This window comes from Stenella coeruleoalba (assembly GCF_951394435.1).
Source record: "Stenella coeruleoalba genome assembly, chromosome: 7".
NCBI classification, from domain to species: domain Eukaryota; kingdom Metazoa; phylum Chordata; class Mammalia; order Artiodactyla; family Delphinidae; genus Stenella; species Stenella coeruleoalba.
In genome coordinates this window covers 86402439-86426255 of record NC_137153.1, presented here as the reverse complement: position 1 = coordinate 86426255, position 23817 = coordinate 86402439, and the positions used below count along the sequence as shown (strand labels likewise).

At 49.4% G+C, this 23817-nt stretch overlaps 1 protein-coding gene and 1 long non-coding RNA gene across 2 annotated transcripts; both read right to left on the bottom strand.

The window, feature by feature from the left end:
- Positions 1–4771: 4771 nt before the first annotated feature.
- SPAAR (small regulatory polypeptide of amino acid response) lies at positions 4772–6863 on the bottom strand. The gene is made up of 2 exons (XM_079926282.1): positions 6779–6863; positions 4772–6282 (listed from the first exon to the last, which is right to left on the bottom strand). The coding sequence occupies exon 2, from the start codon at positions 5942–5944 to the stop codon at positions 5717–5719; it is 228 nt and encodes a 75-aa protein (XP_079782408.1). The 5' UTR covers positions 5945–6282; positions 6779–6863; the 3' UTR covers positions 4772–5716.
- Positions 6864–10848: 3985 nt separating this feature from the next.
- On the bottom strand, positions 10849–14637 carry LOC307188744. The gene is made up of 3 exons (XR_013829049.1): positions 14576–14637; positions 13542–13715; positions 10849–10953 (listed from the first exon to the last, which is right to left on the bottom strand). It is a non-coding gene; the product is annotated as an uncharacterized lncRNA (long non-coding RNA).
- Between the last annotated feature and the right edge of the window lie 9180 nt (positions 14638–23817).

Sequence of the window (23817 nt, the reverse complement as noted above, 5' to 3'; positions counted from 1 at the left end):
ATGGTAATGAGTTTAAATTTACCTCATTGTTTTTACACCTGCCTAGTGTCATGTTGTGTCTCTGCTAGGATTTGCCCGGCCCCCCTCTGATTGGTGTTTAGTCTGCTCCTTTCACTCTTACAAATGCACTGGATGAATGCATCTGTGTGTGTGTGTGTGTGTGTGTGTGTGTGTGTGTAGCAGTGTGTGTCTTTTCAAGTGTCCTGTCCTGAGGGGAGCGGGGACTGGCAGAGCACAATGGCCCTTTTCAACTCCTTGGAACAAGTGGTTTCCTTTAAGGAAGGTACTTTTCCGGAAAACATGTTATTTCAGGGTCTCCTGATTCCAGAATCCAGCCTGTCCCAGAGAGAAACACCAAGCTGCTTGCAGGGTCAGGAGTGTGGAGGAAGGGCAGGCGGAGGGGCAGGGGCTCCTGACAGATGGGTTTCCAGGCTCTTCCCTCCCTCACATGGCCTCTAGACAAGGGGGCAGGATTCTCACCTCCTCTGCACCAGGCTGAGGCCCAGCCAGGGAGTGGCGGGGGCAGCGCTGGGACAGAGCTGGGCAGAGTGGAGCAGGGTTCTCCCTCCCCTTTGTCCTGGGGTGGACCTGGGCGTGGAGAGGCACAGTCCCTACCTCTGCAGGGAGGCCTTGGCTGGGCAGCCCAGGGCTGAGGTCTGTTAACCCAGCAGTCCAACCCTTGGCAGAGTTATCTGGGGTGAGGTTTCCTGGGCTGCCTGTTCGAACTGTGTATGGCAAAGACCTCTTCCTTCTTCAAAGACAGATCCAGGTGGGTCACGTGTGAGCAAGGCTCTTGTACAGGGAAACCCGGGGCAAATCAGATCCCTGGTGCTCCAGCCTCTCCTTCATCCTGAAGATATGAAATGGGTCGGCTGAGACTTGCAGCCCCCATTTACAGAGGAAAAGGGCAGGTTCACTTTGTGTCTGCAGGTTCTAGCAGCGCTAGGACGCATTGGCCCAGAGCAACCCACAGCGGGGGCTCAGGTCCCTCGGCTGTAAAATGGAGATGAGGGAGTCACTGTGAGCAAAGACAAGATGAAACGCAGAAAGCATAGTGCCTAGCACACAGTAGGAGTCCAATAAATAAGAACTAATATTAGCAGAATGAACAGAGAATGCTGCATTTGGGGACTGAGAGATTGGGGGTTCGAGTGCAGCTCCACCCAGACTTCCAGGTGACCTTGAGCAGCCTCTTCCCTCAGCGCCACCAAGTAAACACTCCCGGCTTTGCCAGCCTCCTGGTGCCAGCCTTAGCCTGTCTTACACTGCCACCTCCTCCCTTGGGGATAGAGGGGCTCCGTGCTGGCCTGTGAGAGAACCCCTCCCTCTTCTTACACAATGGGCTGCACTGGGAGGAAAGGCAGGAGCACTTCAGGCCAACACACACCACTGCATACTCACACGCACGCCTGACGACATACACACTCACACCATACAACGCACACACACAAATGCCACACGCACGCACCGCACCCAGACCACACACATTCTCGCCCCCACACACTCCACACACGTAAGAAAAGCAGGACTGTAGGAGCTGCTCCTCCCTTCTCTGGGGCATCATTCCAGGCTCTCCTTGACCCCAGCTCCCCTAGACCCATCTCTGAGCAGATGCTCCTGCTTCACCAAGAAAACAGACTATCTGGCATGATGCCCTCATCTCCCTCCTTCCCCACGCGCCCCCCACACAACATGAGCATCTACCCATATCCTCAAGCATCTTTCCCAGCAGCGTTGCCTGGCCCCCCACCTGCCATCCAGACCTGACCCCTCGGATCCCCTCCTTGTGCTCCAGCTCCCAGCCCCACCCTTCCGTGGGTCCCTTCCTCGCTGGCGGCTGTCAGTGTCTCCCTCGGCAATCCTTCTCCTTCGGGCCTTCCATATGCTCAACCTCCCTCCCCTTCTTAAAAAGACCAGTAGTAGGGGCTTGCCTGGTGGCGCAGTGGTTGAGAGTCTGCCTGCCGATGCAGGGGACACGGGTTCGTGCCCCGGTCCGGGAGGATCCCACATGCCGTGGAGCAGCTGGGCCCGTGAGCCATGGCCGCTGAGCCTGCGCGTCCGGAGCCTGTGCTCCGCAATGGGAGAGGCCACAACAGTAAGAGACCCGCGTACCAAAAAAAAAAAAAAAAAGGCCACCATACATCACCCTGCTTCCCTTCAGATTATCTTCAGCTGTGATCTCCTGCTGACTCAGCTCCCACTGCCTCCACCGCCCCTGCGCACGCACGCGCCCGCGCACACGCACACCGCCGTGGGGCTGCTCCCTTCACTCCTTTCAAACCGTTCTCGCCAAGGTCATCGTCAACTGTCATCGTCAACTGTCACGTTGCCTAACCCAAGGCCTGGGTGCTCACCTTCGCTGGCCCCCCTGATGCTTTCAACCAACTGACCCGCCCTCTCTGAGAGCCACTCCCTCCCTCGTAGGGTTGTCTGATAAAATACCAGACACCCAGTTCGATTTGAACCTCAGATAGACAACGAGTAATGTTTTAGTATAAGTGTGTCCCCAATACTGCATGGGACCTATGTATACCAAAAATTATTTGTTGTCTACCTGAAATTAGAATTAACTGGATGTCCTGTATTTTTATTTGCTAGATCGGGTAACCCTACTCCCCACTTCTTGCCCCCCTCGCTCCCCACCTTCCTGCCCCTTCTCTAGCTGCTCCTCCTTGGCGCCTCCTTTTTGTCAGCCTGCTCCAGGGTGCTGGCCTTGACTGCCTGCCCTTCTCAAACTCCCTGCTTCCCTGGAACAGCCTCTCCCTCACCCTCGGCTCCACCTCCACTGTGGGCCGGCCACCCCCTGAGTCTCCAAGAACCTTTTCTCCAGCCCCTGCTGCAGAGGCCACCTCTCCCCTGTGGCAACAGCAGGTTGCAACGCTGGTGTGTGTGTATGCGTGCGTGTGTGTGCGTGTGTGTGTGCGCTAGGGAAGACTGCTCCTACCCAGCCTGGCAAGGGAGGCTGCCTCTTTGTTGCCTTCATCTTCTGTTGCCCGGAAACATGCTGGCCAGAAGTGGTTCCCTCAGGAGCTGGCTGTGGCCCAGCCTCGTCCCCTCGCGCCCACTCACGCTGAACTGCTTACTCCCTGCCCGCACGTTCTCTGAACCTCCATTCATGCCGCCGCTCCCTCTGTCTGGACACCCTCCCCCAAACTCTGCTTGCTGAAGTGGCAACTTTTCTTCAAGTCCAACTCGAGAGCCACCTCCTCCCAGGTTTCCCTGGGTCTCCCAGCTCTCCCTCCCTTGAGCACCTGTGTTATTTGCACCCTTGTCCAGGTGACTATATTGGGAGTTCATCGAATGCTGGGACCAGGTCTGGTTGACTCCCACATTCCCTAGGCAGGGCCTGGTACACAGTCGGTGCTCAGCCAGTGTTTATTGAATGGAGGAGTGAATGACAATGAGTGATGAGATGAATGAATGAATGCATGAGTAGATGAGGAAGTAAGGCTGAGTAGATGGAGTGGGTGGATGGATGGGTGGATGTATGGGTGGATGGGTGGGTGCATGGATGGGTGGATGGATGGGTGGATGGATGGGTGCATGGATGGGTGCATGATGGATGGGTGGATGGATGGGTGGGTGGATGAGTGGGTGGATGAGCGAATGAGCAAATAAGGAGACCTCAGGGCTTGACAGACTGCCCGCCTGCACAGTGAGGCTGCCCCCCACATTGCTTGTTTTCAGAGCTGTGTGAGTCCAGCCTACAGACCTTCCCTCCACGGACCCAGGGAAGGATGTGACCACACGATACAGAGGCAAAGCCCTGGGCCTGGGGTTCTGATACTTGGGTCCAGCTGAAGATGCCCGACCTAGAACAGAGCTAACTCTGCTTGAGATGAGAGAGAGGCTGAGGCCCACTCTTCTCTCCCCTCCCAGGTCTCGCACTGCCGTCTCTGCCCACCTGGAGCTCCCGTGCCCGTTATTTCTTTGTCCCTGGACATGCTCAGCCACCTCTGACTGGTCGGTGCACCTCTGAGAACAGGCCGCAGCTGAGCTCCTGTGGAGATGCACCACCCAGGACCCCTTCAAGGAAGGACTTCAGGGCCAGCCTCAGCTGCAGAGCTGCTTTGCCTGAGGTCAAACTTGGGAGGCTGTGGGGGAGCATTCAGAGACAGCAAAGGGATATTAAGGGCCTGCATCATTATTTGTCTCCTTCCTCTGTCTAATCCTGCTTCCTCCTCCTGCCCTCACACATGCTGATCCCTATAAACATCTGGCACCCCAAACTCTGTCTGGGCTTCACTTTCAGAGAACATGACCTGAACAGTTCACTCCACTCAACTGAGGACCTCCAGGTCCTCCCTGCAGCCGGTACCCTCCACATGCTCTATGAAGGCCCTGCTTGCGGGCTCTAGGGTCCAGAGTGACCAAGACGCGGTCGCCAGGAGCTCCTGTCCCTGGGCTGTGCCTCTTCCCTCCCCATGCTCACCCCACACCACCCGCCTCCACACCTCTCCACCAGCCTGACTCTCTCCCTGTCCCCTTACCCTTCTGCACCTCTGCAGCCCTAAGCCTCTCTCTCTGAGAGTCCTTCCGTGGCCAGAGTGGCCCATCCGGGCACCCTCAGAGGCCAGACCTCCTCGCAAGGTCAGTCCTGCCCCCTTCAACAGGCAGGTCCTGGGAGAGTCATTCCTTCAGGGCTGGCTGGAGACATGAGTCAGGAGACTCAGAATTCTGCAGCCTTCAAACCATATGCTAAATATGGCCCGGCATTTATTTCATGGGTACAGAGAAAACAGATTTTCTATAAATAAAAACTGAACATCTATTTATTTGTGATGCAAACAAGAGCTTTGTTACATACTGTCAATATAACATAACATTTTAACTTATTCAAAATTAACTTTCAGTTCTGTCATTTGGAGTTCTATCATTTTTCTATCATTCCTGAGTGACACAGGTCACTTAGTCTCTAAGAATAGAAGTGACCTATAAGAATATAGTAATAAAGTCTCATTCAAAATATGTTTCAAAGTCTTCTTTCTGGCTTTCCTGTTAATAAAACATCTTGTACTTTCTGTGACTCTATTTTTCTCTTCTGTTTCCTTTTGTGATTCCCCAACCCTGATTCTTGGGAGACCCATAAAAGGATATGCATTTTCAATTATAAAATACATTGCCAGTTCCCAGGAAGCATCACTTTGGTTTCAGAATTTCAGGGCTGATTTCAGGTAACGGGTAGGAGGCAGATCTCAGGGGTGGGCTCTGCAGGATGTGCACAGGCAAGTAGCAAAATGACTCAATTAGAGGAACAGATAAGTTTGTAAAACTGTCCACTGAGGGCGCTGCTTCCTCTGGTGGCAATAGAACCAGTTTCATAGGCATCCTGGGATAACTTGAGTTAACCAACACTCTGTTCACTATAAAGTCCAGTGATATTTCAGTTCACCGTGAAGCTCAGAAGAGCTGGCCCACCATACCACCCAGCTCTGCCCGGTCACTCAAGCTCCGGACCTCTCCTAAGCCCCATCCTGTGGGTTGGTCCAGCTGAGCTCTCAGGGGTCAGAGCTGACTCCCACCTGGCCCCATCACCATGGATCTCCCAGACTGGAGGCCACGGCAAGCTGGGATGGGATGGGACAGGGAGTTTTCTGGATACAGGCAGGGAAGGACAGGAATGCCAGGCTTGAAGGAGTGGGTCAACAGAGAAGGCTTGCCGGGGGGGTAGATGAGTCTGACCACCAGCAGAGCAAATCCTGGGGGCTGGTAGGTCTCACATGAAAGTCCAGAAGTCCCGGACACCCGCCACTGGCTGGACATGGTGACCTGGCCCCGTGGAGAGAGAAGCCTCCTGGCGAAACGTGGCCACCGTGAAGCTGGGGTGTGGGCCCCCCTGAGAATCCTGGGTCCTTGAGTCACAGCTGAAACAGCAGAGGATGCAGGTGATGGCCACGGTGACCACGAATAGCACGGCCACAATTCCAATCACTGCCGTTTCCATGGCCCCGTTTGGCCACTGACCCACTGAGCAACCCAGGATGCGTCTCAGACCTTAGCTCCCCATCCGAAGCGAGGGGCTCTTGGTGATAGCAGGTACCCTTGCTCCTCCAGCTGCTCTCCCGATGGTCTTCTAAGAAGATATCGGTCTGAGGCCCTGGCTGGTGCCCCCTCTGGGCCGTTGGGTGCCCCACATGGCTCTACTCCGATCTCAGGGGGTCTCTGTCACTGTTTTCTAAGCCTCGGGCCAGGTTTCTAAGAGCCATGGGCAACTCCCCTGGCAGCTCTGGAAGAAGCACTGTCCTGAAAGATGTGAGCTCAAGACTCCCTGGATGCAGGGGGCTGGAAGGAGAAGGCAGAAGACTTTGCTTAGAGGGAGCCTCACTAACCCGGCCCTCTGATGACGCATATGGAGTTCATGAGTGTTTGTACACTCAGACAAAAGACAAAATACTCCCCCCGTCCTGTGGATCCGAGATGAGCCCAGGCTCCTCCCCTGGAGGAACCTTGGGCCAGTCCTTGAATCAGCCTATCTGCTGCCTCTCAAACCCCTGGCCCTGTGCTGGGGGCAGGGACAAAAGTGGGGAGGAGGCAATGGCAGCTCTGGGCCAGATGCAGGGAGTGCTGCTTGGAAACAAGTGCCCTTTCATTCGGCCTCCTTTTCTGCACGGGCTGGGAGAGTGCTGTTGAGATAAGGCAGGTCATGCTCCGGGAGGGATATCTGAGCTCTTCAGTAACTACTGTGGGCTCCTTAGTCCCCCTCCCCGGTCTTCTGCTCCAGCCTCCCCTCTGCTCCAGGCAGCCCTCCTCGCTGCCTGCTCGTGCTGTGAAAACTTACCCTGGGCTCCGCGAGGGACAGCTCTGGCTGTACGCAGTGCCGTGGGCTCCTGGCCCGGTGGCCACCCCAGGGGCCAGGCCATGGCACACTCATTCCCAGGGTACTGCAGCCTTGGTCCTGCCTGGGACGAGGCTCTGAGATATCTGAGCGGCTGTGAGCACTTCCTGCATTCCTTCCTCCAATTGTGAGTGAGGGCCCAGGACCCGCACAGCTGCCGGCCCCCTTGGTGACTGCACTCACCCCACCTCACCCCCCATGCACACCCATGCCACTCCAGCCCTGCTCCCTGCCAGGGTGTCCACTTCATCGACTCAGGGGAGGGGGTGAGCCAGGCCCAGGCCATAAGTAAGTCTGCCAGAAGGGGCTCCATCCTGACTGTCACTCGGTCACAGCCCTTCCACAGCCAACACCTCCTGAGACCACCACCACTTCCGGAAAGTAGACCGGGTTATTAGCCTCACTTTACCCAACCTTGGAGAAAAGGTATGTGAGAAACAATAATTCCAGGTACTAGACACCGTCAGGCACTGTCTAGTATCATGGTTCCAGCAACATTGCGAAGTGATGTTATCTCCATTTCAGAGGTAACAGTGCCCATAGTCACAGAGGTTAAACGCCCTGCCCAAGGCCTACTGCTAGTTAGTAGTGATAACTAGAGTACCAAATAGTCTAGGAGGGGCTTCCTCCCTTTCCTCTTAGTTCGATGCTCTCTCTAGGTACCACCAGTCCACAGAGCAGTTGCCTCCTTCTACAGTTTTACTGACCAGAGTGCAAAGGCCCAGGGAGGGCCAAGGCCTAGCCCAGGGATACACAGCCTGGGTCCTTGTCAATTTCTCCAAGGCCCAGTGAACTTTCTTTGGTACTAGTTGTAGGAAACTGCCTACACACAGAATGGGAGAGTGACAATTCCTAGTAAATGATACCCTGCTAAATTCTCTCTCTTCCCTTTTCTAAGATGACCGGACACCTACACAGAGGAGGAGCCTGGAGCCAGTGGGGGCTGTGACAGGAAGCTGGACACTTTGAATTATTTGTATTAGCTGGGGCGACCAGAAGCAGGAGACAGGAAACATGATGAGCCAATCTGTGGGGCCTGTGGTTTCAGACTGAATTACCAAAATCAATTAGTCAGTTTGGGAGATGGAGGGCACCAGGGGAACTGCTTGTCCTAAGGGTTTATTCCAGGTATTTTCTCTTCTTGTGACTTTTGTAATCCTATGATAGACAGTCCCTGCCTATAAGCCCCAGATGCAGTGGGGCTCCCAAAGATGTCTACCACTTAGACACACATCTGTCCTCCCAGCATCCATCACTGTCTACTGGTCAGAAGAAAGACCACGCCCCATACATTCCATATACATATATTTTTATTTTCTTTTGGCCTTACCACGTGGCATGTGGGATATTAATTCCCCCACTAGTGATCGAACCTGCACCCCTTACAGTGGAAGCTCAGAGTCTTAACCACTGGACCACCAGGGAAGTCTCCCATACATCCCACTTATATTAAAAAGGGAAAAGGTGATGGCAGGCATCCTGGTTCTCCCAGAGGATGCTCGAAGCCACACTTAGGAAAGACAGGCCAGCCAAGGCTGACATGGGGCTCCGCAGAGGGATGGGGGGCATGGTCCAAGCCAGCAGGCTACAGACCTCCACACACCCCCAACACTGGGGAGATAGGGTAGGAACACAAGCTCCCTCAACAAGGCCCCAGGAGCTCAACGGCCTAATCCTTGCAGGGTCCTACTGTTATACCTGGTGTCCCTGAAGCCCCAAGCTTCTGGCAGTGGTTATTCCAAGCACATTTACTTTTCTAGAGAGCGTGAAGCTCTGGGAATCTTTCCTGACCATCTGTTGTGTGGACTGGTCCCACCCTGGGCAGTGGGGAGCCCTCAAAGAGTTCTCAGTCCTATGAAGGCAGGGGCCTTTGAATCTTGCCGTAAATCTCTAGGGAAAGAGAGTGTGTTCAGTGTGCCAAGAGAAATAATGATAACAACAACAACAATAATAATAATAAATTGGAAACCCATAGGAGTGAGTAACAAATTCGTCTTGGGCAAAGACACAGAGAAGGGAAGGTGCAGGGTTTTCTGAGTCTGAGGACTGGAGCAGTGCGGATAGGACAAAAGGAACACAAGTAGGCACAAAACAGACCAGGGGGCCTTGAATGGCCAACCAGAAGGCCAACAATGTCTTTAGACTTTGTTCTAAGGACAGTGAGGAGGCTACAGTGTGGGGACGCTTCACAAAGGGGCAGGGCTGGAGGTAGGCAGCCCAGAGGGCCTGCAGCAGGAGTCCAAGCTGGAGATGAGCTCAGGGCAGCCATAGGGGGAGGCGAGGGGAGGCGGATTCAAAAGGCACCATAGACCCTGATCCACTTTCCCAAGCCTGCAGTCTAGTCCAGCTCTCAGTGTGAATTTGCCTCCCTCTCCCCCTTCCATCCCTTCCCATCCCAGCCCTCACAGAGAATCCACCAGGAAATAGAAAAGAAACAGGACATTCTGTTCCAGTGAGTCAGTCACCAGGCCCCGGGACTTTCTGGCCTGTTCTCCAGCCCCTCCCCACCACCTGGCCTGGCCCCCAAGCCTCTCCCCTCCACTTCCCACCCTGGCTCACAGGACTTCCTTCCTCAGGGAAGGCCTCAGAACAAGATTTCCTTCCTCACTTTGGAATCCCGTCAGCTGTTCTGGGGTATTTGGGAACAGGCCTCCAGGCTTTGGCAAGATGTTTCTGTCATCTATCCCATTTTAGGGAAGAGGAAACTGAGACTCCCTTGAGGTGAGCACTCTCCCAAGGCCACCCAGCACCACACCCTCCCTCCCAGACACAGCGCCAGCCACACCCAAGCACGGGAGGGGTCAGGCTGGCTGGAGACTCAAGGCCTGGATAAGAAACCCTGACCCAGTTACCAAAGAAACATTAATTCAGCACAGCCCATGGAAGGGGGCTTCTGCAGTTCCAGAGCGCAGTCTGCCCTAGAGATGGACTGAAGAGAGCCCTGGAGGTAGAGCCCAGGGGCCAGCCTGGACGGCTTCTTCCCCCTCTCTCTGTCTGGGCAGGGCTGCCTGCAAACCCTAACCTCCCCCTCATCAGAGCTCAGGCCCCAGGCCTTCTCACCTACTGTCCTCAGAGCCCTGCAGAGCCGCCCAATCTCCCCCGCTGCAGGGCCCGCACCAGGCACTCAGTCCCACCGGAGAGGAAGGTCCTGGGCGAGGCAGACAAAGGGCTGGCCACTCCCTCCCTCCCACTTGAGTTACAATCAAGAGCCTCTTCACAAAAGCTTCTTAGTGGTTTTTATTTTCTTGTATTAAGGCACCATTGACTTGATTGTGCAGCCTCAAGCTACGTTCTGCAAATGAAAGGGCGTTACCAGGGCACCTCCCAGCTACCGCCCTGGCCAGAGGCCTGGTTGTTTGGAGAGAGCAGGGTACACCTTCTGTGCATCCCCACACCCCTGTGCACCTGCACCAGACTGGCCGTCACTTCTGGTGCCCCTTGGGACTTACAGTCACAAGGTGGTGTCCGCCCCCGAAGGACCACCACCACCCCTGCTCTCAGCCCCGTCAGGGCCACCCCTGGAGCTCTTCAGTCCTCCGCCTCCGTAGCACACGGGGCACAGTAGGCGAATGAAGCCCAGGCAGGTCCCGACGTTCACCGCCAAGAGGTGCCCTTCTGCACGGGAACCTCGGGGTCCCCGCATCCTGGTGATGGTGGGGCAGGCTGCCATCCAGGCATCAGCGGCGGCCTCGCTGGGCCTGGTGGGCGTGGTGGGCATGGTGGTGGGCGAGGTGATGGTGGTGATGGAGGGTCGCATGGGGCATGTGAGGCACACGGCCAGAATAACGGATATGGTGTAAGCGTCCCAGGTGGCCCCGGCCTGAGGAGATCGGAGGCTGGGCCCACCGGACTCGGTTTCTCCTTGCAGCAGGGTGGTTCCTCTCCACGTCAGTCTCCTCCTGTCTGCAGTACAAGCAGGCGGCCAGCAGCAGCAGCAGCAACAGCAGAGCCACAGCAGCGCCTATGATCAAGCCCACGAGGGTCGTGCTCCCCAGGAGGCCCAGCATCTGGGAGTTGACAGCGGCCTCCGCTCGGTGGCTCCTCGCTGCTTCCTCCCCTTCGGCAGCCTCTGCTCAGCCCTCACAGTCACTGGACTTTGTTTTCTCAGCTCCTGTGGGCTGGAGAGCAGCCAGGGAATGTGGGTGCAGCCTCTTTGGGCTGGAGCTGCCAGCCAAGGGGAGGCCTGGCCACTGTTAGCTCTGGGGAGGCCCACAGCGAGGCTTGGTCGGGACAGAGGAGCTGAAAGGAGGGGCTGCGGGGTGGGGAGGGGCCAGAGGCTGGAGATAAAGAGTCTAGGCCCCCAATCCTGCTGTTTGGCCAAGTGACTGGGCCAGCTCTGTCCCCTCCCTGGGCTCCCTCCTCTCTTACTGAGAGCACAGCACATAGGTTCTCGAACCACGTGACTCACTTGCCCTGTGATTGTGCACAAGTTTCCTAAACTCTCTGTGCCTCAGTTTCCTCATCTGTAAAATGGCTCATTAGAGCATATTTCCACATAGGGTTTTCTGAGGATTCAAGGAGTTAAGATTTATAAGGCACTTAAACCAGGTCCTGACACATTTGCCACTGATATTAAGGCAGCAGAGTTTGCACCAGTCGACTTGGGAGACCTCGTGCCATCTGAGAGTCTGCGGCTCCCTGTCCTGCAGCCCACAGAGGCCTCCTGGACTAGTCAGGTTCTATCGTGCAATTGTCCCACACTTCAGGAGCTCAGGCAGGCCCCGCAGGCAGGGTTTTATCATCCAGGGAAGATGAACAACTGTCTCTGCGTCCTCGGTCCTACTGGATCTGGGAGCTAAGAGGGTCTGGGTGTTAGCCCAGGGCTTCAGGAGGCAGGAAGGAGGCTGCTGAGGTCAGAGAGGCCCCAGTGCCAGCCTCCTGGCTTCCAACCAACAGGCTCAACTGGCCATAAACGGCAGGCCCTCGCGCCACCCCAGCCCAGCAATTGTGACACGCCATTCCTGCCTGGGGGAGAACTTACAGAGGGGGCAGGACCTGAGCAGTTTCGCATCCCTTTCCCCCTCCTGGTCCTGAATCCTCTGTTCATCTAGACAAGCACTTACCCATCCCACCCACATGTCCAGGGATGGACGTCCACTATCTCCCTGGGCAGCCCCTTCTGCTGTGGGCTTGTCGGACTGTTCTCACAGCTCTTCCTCACACGTGGCAGGGCCTCCCCGAAGCCCCAGCTCTGCATCTCCATCCCGAGACCATGGATGCCTGGGGGCCCTCCACAGTGAGCCCACCTCTGTGGGACCTTGGACAAGTCCCTCCCCTGCAGCCTGTTTCCTCCTCTGGAAAAGTGCCAGGGCAAGAGGTGACCTCTGGGGACCTTCCCTCTCTGACCTCAATCAGATGAGCTCTCTCAGGGAAGCCCCAAACCCTTAAGGCAAAGCTCCTCTGGATGGAAAAGCCAAGCATTCCCTTCAACCAAATTGGGCTCTGGGGGCAGTGGGTCTAATGAGTCCTGGGGCTTTCACCCTGGGGTGGGGGGCGTGGAGGGAGGAAGCCACTTGAACTTTTAATGATGCTCAAGTGAGAACTCCCTCCTGTGGCTTCTAGAGGCCTGCGAGCCCAGCTGCCTTCCCTGGGGGCCTGTTAAGGAGGGAAGTGTGCTGGAAGGAGGAGGAGGAAGCCAAACAGAACTTTCTCCTTCTTGGGAGCTTCTCCAAGGAGACTCCCACCCCACACCAGCCACGGGAGGGGGGCAGGGCCCTGCAACTGGCAGAACGCCAGTCAGCACTAAGGGCCTCTTGGAGTCACACAGACCCAGCCCTCACTGAGAGCCAGAGAAACTGAGGGAGGGGACTTGCCTAAGGTACCCCAGCTTTGTGGGCTATTCTAGACCGCAAATAATCAAGACAGCACGATTCCCGGAGTGAGGGGGGCTCCAGAGTGAGAGCTGAGATCAGCTGAGGACTGTCCACAGAGATAACAGGGAAAGGGTGTGTGGATTTGGATGACTTTGGGTGGGGGCAGGGAATTGGGGGAGCTCCCCCATCCTACACACACATACACACACATTTATTTTCTTAAGTGCAGGGTCACTCCCCATCTGGACAGAAGATACAATCCCAAGGTGGGCATTTGATTTGAAGCTTTGGGCACTCGGGAAGGTGTTGAGACCACGGTCCTCCACGACGTCACAAGTGACTGAGACCTCCTTGGAGGGCTTGCAGGACTGATGACCTTAGAGGATGTGTGGCTGTGTCTAGGGATTCCCTGCCTCAGAAAAGCTGTCCTGTGGCGTTGCTGTATTTCTCCCTTAGGGTCAGGGTTTCTGCACGCTCTACAAACAGCCTTCCAAGATAAGGGGCCAGAGTTCCAGACAATACATACGGCTGATGGGTCAGGACTTTTGGAGTTCATATCATTAGCTTCATGCCCATGCTCTCCAGGGTGCACAGACCTCTGCATGGACTTGCACACATGCACACATGTGTACACTTGTAAACCAACATTGCACTGAGAGCAAACTCATGCACCAAGAGTTGTGTGTGCACACGCTTATACACAAGTGCACAAGGGCACACAAGTTCCCTACAAGCTCACAAACTTGTGCTTGTACTGGCTGCAAGTGGTTTTCGGTTGTCCCATGACAGCAACCATTGTTTTCACTAATTGGTGGCACCACCTAGCGGTGACACTGTAAATAAATCAGTTTTGTATTTGGACCTGTCAAAAGTTATAGTTGCCTGGGGCTTACCTGGTGGCGCAGTGGTTGAGAGTCCGCCTGCCGATGCAGGAGATACAGGTTCGTGTCCTGGTGGGGAAAGAATACCACGTGCCGTGGAGCGGCTCGGCCTGTGAGCCACGGCCGCTGAGCCTACGCGTCCGGAGCCTGTGCTCCGCAACGGGAAAGACCACAACAGTGAGAGGCCTGCGTACCGCAAAAAAAAAAAGGAACATTTTTGTTATGTTTAAGTAGAGAATCGCAAGCAGAAATACAATCAAGGAGGGTTTTTTCGTGGGGGGCGGAGTCAACATGGCGGACTAGGAGGACGTGGAATTCGCGTCTCCTCGCAACTAGGGCACCTACCAGGCACTGGTGGGGGACCACTGACACCTAAGGGAATGGGAGGAACCCCCAGCAACCGGGTAGGACCTGGGCGTTGGGGGGAGTGAGGGGGTAGGAGAAGTGGAGGCGGGATGGGACCGGGGCCCCTGAGGGACGGCTGGGGTAGGGGAAGGGATCCCATGCCCAGGGGGGAAAGGAAGGGACCATTGGGAGCACAAAGGATCAAAAGGGAGCATGGCCAGCGTTTCCCATGCCCACTTGGGCCCCTGGGAGCCTGCTGAGATCCCAGGCCTGATCCTCTGCCCACCGAGGCCCCCTCCAGCCACGCGGGTCCTGAGGGAGTGGGAGGGAGAGAAGGCGGAGCAAAAGTAAAGGCCGGACCTACGGGACAGGCACCCCTGAGAGGTGGCTGGGGGAGGGGAGGAGTTCCTACACCCAGCGGGACCCACCCACGGTTAGGGGTCCAGCGGGGACAGGGGAGACCCTGGTTGGGGGGCAGAGGAACGGAAGGGAACACAGCCAACACGTTCCCTGTCCACTTAGGCACCGGGGAGCCTGTTGGGCTCCCAGGCCTAATCCTCTGCCCTCGGAGCCTCCCTCCTGCTGTGCCTCTACACCCTCACCCAGGGCCCTACCTCTACACTCAGAGGTAGCCCCTCTGAGAACCCCTCCAACCATGCTGGGCCTAAACCCCACCCACAAACCCTCACCCAGGGCCTTACCTCTAACTCCGGAAATCCACACTCCATAAGCCCCCTTTTGGATGTGCTTCCTCTTCCCTTCCGGGCAGGTCCTAAGCAGAGGCCCCACCCCATGCTTGAAAGTCACCCCACCCACCCCACCCCACCCCACCTAGGCCCCACCCCCCACCTAGGCCCCACCCATCCTAAACCCTGCCCCTACCTAAGTTCCACCCCACCCCCCTGTCAAAACTCCACCGCCCATAGCCAAGGCTTTTTTTTTTTTTTTTTTTTTTTGCGGTACGCTGGCCTCTCACTGCTGTGGCCTCTCCCGTTGCGGAGCACAGGCTCCGGACGCGCAGGCTCAGCGGCCATGGCTCACGGGCCCAGCCGCTCCGCGGCACGTGGGATCTTCCCGGACCGGGACACGAACCCGTGTCCCCTGCATCGACAGGCGGACTCTCAACCACTGCGCCACCAGGGAAGCCCAACGCTTTTTTTTTTCTACTTTTAGGTTGGGGTTCTGTTTTACCTTGTTGCTGTTGTTGTTTGTATTTTTATTTTTTCTAATAAATCTTTTATTTTTCTAATTTTATTCTTTATATTTTGTTATTGTTCTGCTCCTTTTGGCTTGTTCCCCCCTTTTTTTTTTCTTTTTTCTGTTGTGGTTTTATTTTACTTTGTTGAAGTTGTTTCAATTATATTTTTATATTTATAAAATATATTTATTTTATATAATATAAAATATATTTTATATTATAAATATATATAATATATTTATTATCTTTCTAATTTTACTTTTTTTTTTTATTCTTTGTTATTGTACTGCTCCTTTTTTCCTTTTTCTTTTCCTTTTGTTTTTTTGCCACGCCATGCAGCTTGCGGGATCTTGGTTCCCAGGCCAGAGGTCAGGCCTGAGCTCCTGTGGTGGGAAAGCCAAGCCCAAACCGCTGGACGGATAGAGAACCTCAGACCCCAGGGAATATTAATCAGAGTGAGGCCTCCTGGAGGTCCTCATCTCGGCACCAAAACCCAGCTCTACCCAACGGCCTACAAACTCCAGTGCTGGATGGCTCAGGCCAAACAAGCAGACAGGAATACAGTCCCACCATCAAAAAAAAAAAAGTGAAATGACAAAAAAATATGTTACAGACGAAAGAGCAAGGTAAAAACCTGCAAGACCAAATAAATGCGGACAAAATAGGCAACCTATCTGAAAAAGAATTCAGAGTAATGATAGTAAAGCTGATCCAAAATCTCAGAAACAGAATGGAGAAACTACAAGAAATGTTAAATAAGGATCTAGAAGAACTAAAGAACAAACAAACAGTGATGAAAAACACAATTACTGAAATTAAAAATAGAAGGAATCAGTAGCAGAATAACTGAGGCAGAAGAATGGATAAGTGAGCTGGAGGATAAAATGGTGGAAATAACTGCTGGGGAGCAGAGTAAAGAAAAAAGAATGAAAAGAGTTAAGGACAGTATCAGAGACCTCTGGGACAACATTAAACGCACCAACATTCGAATTATAGGGTTCCCAGAAGCAGAAGAGAAAAATAAAGGGGCTGAGAAAATATTTGAAGAGACTATAGTCGAAAACTTCCCTAATATGGGAAAGGAAATAGTCAATCAAGTCCAGGAAGCACAGAGAGTCCTATACAGGATAAATCCAAGGAGAAACATGCCAAGACACATATTAATCAAACTATCAAAAATTAAATACAAAGAAAGAATATTAAAAGCAGCAAGGGAAAACCAACAAATAACATACAAGGGAATCCCCATAAGGTTAACAGCTGATCTTTCAGCAGAAACTCTGCAAGCCAGAAGGAACTGGCAGGACATATTTAAAGTGATGAAAGGGGAAAACCTACAACCAAGATTACTCTACCCGTCAAGGATCTCATTCAGATTTGACAGAGAAATTAAAACCTTTACAGACAAGCAAAAGCTGAGAGAGTTCAGCACCACCAAACCAGCTCTACAACAACTGCTAAAGGAAATTCTCTAGGCAAGAAACACAAAAGAAGGAAAAGACCTACAATAACGAACCGAAAACAATTAAGAAAATGGGAATGGGAACATACATATCGATAATTACCTTAAATGTAAATGGACTAAATGCTCCCACCAAAAGACACAGATTGGCTGAATGGATACAAAAACAAGACGCATATATTTGCTGTCTACAAGAGACCCACTTCAGACCTAGAGACACATACAGACTGAGAGTAAGGGGATGGAAAAAGGTATTTCATGCAAATGGAAACCAAAAGAAAGCTGGAGTAGCAATTCTCATATCAGACAAAATAGACTTTAATAAAGACTATTACAAGAGACAAAGAAGGACACTACATAATGATCAAGGGATCGATCCAAGAAGAAGATATAACAATTGTAAATATTTATTCACCCAACATAGGAGCACCTCAATACATAAGGCAAATACTAACAGCCATAAAAGGGGAAATCAACAGTAACACATTCATAGTAGGGAACTTTAACGCCCCACTTTCACCAATGGACAGATCATCCAAAATGAAAATAAATAAGGAAACACAAGCTTTAAATGACAGATTAAACAAGATGGACTTAATTGATATTTATAAGACATTCCATCCAAAAACAACAGAATACACATTTTTCTCAAGTGCTCATGGAACATTCTCCAGGATAGATCATATCTTGGGTCACAAATCAAGCCTTGGTAAATTTAAGAAAACTGAAATTGTATCAAGTATCTTTTCCGACCACAACGCTATGAGACTAGATATCAATTACAGGAAAAGATCTGTAAAAAATACAAACACATGGAGGCTAAACAATACACTACTTAATAACGAAGTGATCACTGAAGAAATCAAAGAGGATATCAAAAAATACCTAGAAACAAATGACAATGAAAACACGACGACTCAAAATCTATGGGATGCAGCAAAAGCAGTTCTAAGAGGGAAGTTTATAGCAATACAATCCTACCTTAAGAAACAGGAAACATCTCGAATAAACAACCTAACCTTGCACCTAAAGCAATTAGAGAAAGAAGAACAAAAAAACCCTGAAGTTAGCAGAAGGAAAGAAATAAAAATCAGATCAGAAATAAATGAAAAAGAAATAAAGGAAACAATAGCAAAGCTCAATAAAACTAAAAGCTGGTTCTTTGAAAGGATAAACAAAATTGATAAACCATTAGCCAGACTCATCAAGAAAAAAAGGGAGAAGACTCAAATCAATAGAATTAGAAATGAAAAAGGAGAAGTAACAACTGACACTGCAGAAATACAAAAGATCATGAGAGATTACTACAAGCAACTCTATGCCAATAAAATGGACAACCTGGAAGAAATGGACAAATTCTTAGAAAGGCACAACCTGCCAAGACTGAATCAGGAAGAAATAGAAAATATGAACAGACCAATCACAAGCAGTGAAATTGAAACTGTGATTAAAAATATTCCAACAAACAAAAGCCCAGGACCAGATGGCTTCACAGGCGAATTCTATCAAACATTTAGAGAAGAGCTATCACCTATCCTTCTCAAACTGTTCCAAAATATAGCAGAGGGAGGAACACTCCCCAACTCATTCTACGAGGCCACCATCACCCTGATACCAAAACCAGACAAGGACGTCACAAAGAAAGAAAACTACAGGCCAATATCACTGATGAACATAGATGCAAAAATCCTCAACAAAATACTAGCAAACAGAATCCAACAGCACATTAAACGGATCATACACCATGATCAAGTGGGGTTTATTCCAGGAATGCAAGGATTCTTCAATATATGCAAATCAATCAACGTGATACACCATATTAACAAATTGAAGGAGAAAAACCATATGATCATCTCAATAGATGCAGAGAAAGCTTTTGACAAAATTCAACACCCATTTATGATAAAAACCCTGCAGAAAGTAGGCATAGAGGGAACTTTCCTCAACATAATAAAGGCCATATATGACAAACCCACAGCCAACATCGTCCTCAATGGTGAAAAACTGAAAGCATTTCCACTAAGATCAGGAACAAGACAAGGTTGCCCACTATCACCACTCTTATTCAACATAGTTCTGGAAGTTTTAGCCACAGTAATCAGAGAAGAAAAGGAAATAAAAGGAATCCAAATCAGAAAAGAAGAAGTAAAGCTGTCACTCTTTGCAGATGACGTGAAACTATACATAGAGAATCCTAAAGATGCTACCAGAAAACTACTAGAGCTAATCAATGAGTTTGGTAAAGTAGCAGGATACAAAATTAATGCACAGAAATCTCTGGCATTCCTATACACTAAGGATGAAAAATCTGAAAGTGAAATCAAGAAAACACTCCCATTTACCATTGCAACAAAAAGAATAAAATATCTAGGAATAAACCTACCTAAGGAGACAAAAGACCTGTATGCAGAAAATTATAAGACACTGATGAAAGAAATTAAAGATGATACAAATAGATGGAGAGATATACCATGTTCTTGGATTGGAAGAATCAACATTGTGAAAATGACTCTACTACCCAAAGCAAACTACAGATTCAATGCAATCCCTATCAAACTACCACTGGCATTTTTCACAGAACTAGAACAAAAAATTTCACAATTTGTATGGAAACACAAAAGACCCCGAATAGCCAAAGCAATCTTGAGAACGAAAAACGGAGCTGGAGGAATCAGGCTTCCTGACTTCAGATTATACTACAAAGCTACAGTAATCAAGACAGTATGGTACTGGCACAAAAACAGAAATATAGATCAATGGAACAGCATAGAAAGCCCAGAGATAAACCCACGCACATATGGTCACCTTATCTTTGATAAAGGAGGCAGGAATGTACAGTGGCGAAAGGACAGCCTCTTCAATAAGTGGTGCTGGGAAAACTGGAGAGCTACATGTAAAAGTATGAGATTAGATCACTCCCTAACACCATACACAAGAATAAGCTCAAAATGGATTAAAGACCTAAATGTAAGGCCAGAAACTATCAAACTCTTAGAGGAAAACATAGGCAGGACACTCTATGACAAAATCACAGCAAGATCCTTTTTGACCCACCTCCTAGAGAAATGGAAATAAAAACAAAAATAAACAAATGGGACCTAATGAAACTTAAAAGCTTTTGCGCAGCAAAGGAAACCATAAACAAGACCAAAAGACAACCCTCAGAATGGGAGAAAATATTTGCAAATGAAGCAACTGACAAAGGATTAATCTCCAAAATTTATAAGCAGCTCATGCAGCTTAATAACAAAAAAACAAACAACCCAATCCAAAAATGGGCAGAAGACCTAAATAGACATTTCTCCAAAGAAGATATACAGACTGCCAACAAACACGTGAAAGAATGCTCAACATCACTAATCATTAGAGAAATGCAAATCAAAACTACAATGAGATATCATCTCACACCAGTCAGAATGGCCATCATCAAAAAATCTAGAAACAATAAATGCTGGAGAGGGTGTGGAGAAATGGGAACCCTCTTACACTGTTGGTGAGAATGTAAATTGATACAGCCACTGTGCAGAACAGTATGGGGGTTCCTTAAAAAACTACAAATAGAACTACCATATGACCCAGCAATCCCACTACTGGGCATATACCCTGAGAAAACCATAATTCAAAAAGAGTCATATACCAAAATGTTCATTGCAGCTCTATTTACAATAGCCCAGAGATGGAAACAACCTAAGTGTCCATCATCGGATGAATGGATAAAGAAGATGTGGCACATATATACAATGGAATATTACTCAGCCATAAAAAGAAACGAAATTGAGCTATTTGTAATGAGGTGGATAGACCTAGAGTCTGTCATACAGAGTGAAGTAAGTCAGAAAGAGAGAGACAAATACCGTATGCTAACACATATATATGGAATTTAAGAAAAAAAATGTCATGAAAAACCTAGGGGTGAAACAGGAATAAAGACACAGACTTACTAGAGAATGGACTTGAGGCTATGGGGAGGGGGAAGGGTAAACTGTGACAAAGGCGAGAGAGAGGCATGGACATGTATACACTACCAAACGTAAGGTAGATAGCTAGTGGGAAGCAGCGGCATAGCACAGAGAGATCAGCTCGGTGCTTTGTGACCGCCTGGAGGGGTGGGATAGGGAGGGTGGGAGGGAGGGAGACGCAAGCAGGAAGAGATATGGGAACATATGTATATATATAACTGATTCATTTTGTTGTGAAGCTGAAGCTAACATACCATTGTAAAGCAATTATACTCCAATAAAGATGTTAAAATGAAAAAAAAAAAGAAAAAGAAATAAAAGGCAACCAAACTGAAAAGGAAGAAGTAAAATTATCTCTCTTTGCAGATGATATGATCTTATATGTAGAAAACCCTAAAGACTCCACACACAAAAAAAGCTGTTTGAATTAATAAATGAACTCAGGAAAGTACCAGGATACAAAGTCAACACACAAAAATCTGTTGCATATCTATACATGAACAGTGAACAATCTGAAAGGAAATTACAAAAGCAATTCCATTTACAATAGCATCAAAAAATAAAATAAAATACTTAGGAATTAACCAAGGAGGTGAAAGATTTGTACAACAAAAACTAAAAAACATTGCTGACAGAAACTAAAGAAGACATAAATAAATGGAAACACTTCCCATGTTCATGGATTGGAAGACTTAATAGAGTATAAATGTCAATACTACCCAAAGCAATCTACAGATTCAATGCAATTCATACCAAAATCCCAATGACTTTTTTTGCAGAAATAGAAAAACTCATCCTAAAATTCATATGGAATCTCAAGGAACCCTGAATAGCCAAAACAATCTTGAAAAAGAACAAAACTGGGGGACTCACACTTCCTGATTTAAAAACTTACTACAAAGTTACAGTGATCAAAACAGTGTGGTATTGGCATTAAGACAGATATATGTACCAATGGAATAGAATAGAGAGCCCCGAAATAAACCCTCACATATATGGTCAAATGATTTTTGACAAGAGTGCCAAGACGGTTCAATGGGGAAAGGATGGCCTTTTCAACAAATGGTACTGGGAAAACTGGATATCCACATGCAAAAGAATGAAGTTGGACCCTTACTTAACACCATATATAAAAATTAACTCAAAATGGATCAAGGACCTAAATGTAAGACCTAAAACAATAAAAATTTTAGGAGAAAACATAGGACAAAAGCTTCAGGACATTGAATTTGGCAATGATTTCTTACATATGACCCCAAGGGCACAGGTAACAAAAGAAAAATAGACAAATTAGACTTCACAAAAAGTTTTAACTTTTGTGCATCAAAAGACACTATCCATATAAAAAGGCAACACACAGAATGTGATAAAATATTTGCAAATTATATATATATGATAAGGGATTAATATCCAGAATATACAGAGAACTTCTAAAACTCAACAACAAACCCACAACCTGATCCAAAAAGGGACAAAGTACTTAAATAGACATTTCTCCAAAGAAGATACACAAATGGCCAATAAGCACATAAAAAGATGCTCAATATTACTAATCATTAGGGAAATGCAAATCCAAACTACAATGAGATACCACCTCGCACACATTAGGATGGCTACTATCAAAAAAAAAGAAGTGTTGGTGAGGATGTAGAAAATTAGAACCTTTGTGCACTATTGGTGGGTATATAAAAAGGTACAGCCACTGTGGAAAATAGTGTAATTTTTTTAAAAATTTAAAAGAATTACCATACAATCTAGCATTCCATTTCTAGGGTATAACCCCCAAAAATGAAAGCAAGATCTCAAAGAGATATCTGTACACCATGTTCATAGCAGCAGTATTCACAACAGCTAAAACGAGGAAACAACCCAAGAGTCCATTAAGCAAAGAATGGATACATAAAATGTGGTACATACATACAATGGAATATTATTCAGCCTTAATAAGGAAATTCCACATTATGTTACAGCATGGATGAACCTTGAGGGCATTATGCTAAGTGAAATAAGCCAGTCACAAAAAGACAAATACCATATAATTCCACATGGTAGGTTCATCTTCTTATTTAAGATTCCCTATTGGCCTGTCTGTGGATTCAGTTTCCATTTACCATCTCCAGGAATCATGATGTAGGGGCTGGAGGTGTTACTGAGATGATATCATCTGGGCTTGGTGGCTCCCCCATTCCTCCAGGAACTTCTCTTAGTCTCCCGTCCAAGAATTAACAATTACTAACTCAGTCTGAGGGCAACTATCTCTGATGCCCACTACCTGGACCTGCCCACTTGCTGCTAATTAGAGTCCCTACCAGTCATCTGGATGCTGGTCTCAGACCCTTCCTCCTGCTCCTTGTAACTGCTGCCTCTGAGCTGAGCTTGCCCCCCAGACCACTCCCTTTATTGCAGTAATCCCTTTCTTACTTTGTTTAGCTGTGGTTTCTGCTAGCAATCTAACCTCATTTGCTTACCATTTTTCAGAAATTCCTCCACATTTCTGGTCTGCTGGTGGCACTCTTGATAGGGATAGAGTAGGATAATTAGTCAGTTTAGAAATCCCACTAGGGGACTTCCCTGATGGCTCAGTGGTTAAGAATCTGCCTGCCAATTCAGGGGACACGGGTTCGATCCCTGGTCCGGGAAGATCTAAGCCCGTGCGCCACAACTACTGAGCCTGCGTGCCACAACTACTGAAGCCCGTGTGCCTAGAACCCGTGCTCCACAACAAGAGAAGCCACTGCAATGAGAAGCCCGCGCACCGCAGTGAAGAGTAGCCCCCCGCTCACCACAACTAGAGAAAGCCTGCGCACAGCAAAGAAGATGCAACGCAGCCAAAAAATAAGTTAAGAAAATAAAAAAAGAAAAGAAATCCCACTAATTAAAGACAGAAAGAGAATTTTAGGGAGTTTGGGAGACTGTTGTAAGCTAATGACCACTCAAGAAAAAACACCCAGTAACCTAGCAACAATCTATACTACCTTGAAAGAAGACCAGGTGCATACAAGCGCCAGACACACTCAAGCCACAAACCCTGATAGTTAAAACACAAGACAATAGGGAATTCCCTGGCAGTCCAGTGGTTAGGGCTCCACGCTTCCATTGCAGGGGGCACAGGTTCAATACCTGGTCAGGGAACTAAGATCCCGCATGCCACGGGGGTGGGGGGTGGGAGATGACTGGGGGGACCACAAGACCGTAGATATGGGCTTCCCTGGTGGCGCAGTGGTTGAGAGTGCGCCTGCCGATGCAGGGGACACAGGTTCGTGCCCCGGTCCGGGAAGATCCCACATGCCGCGGAGCGGCTGGGCCCGTGAGCCATGGCAGCTG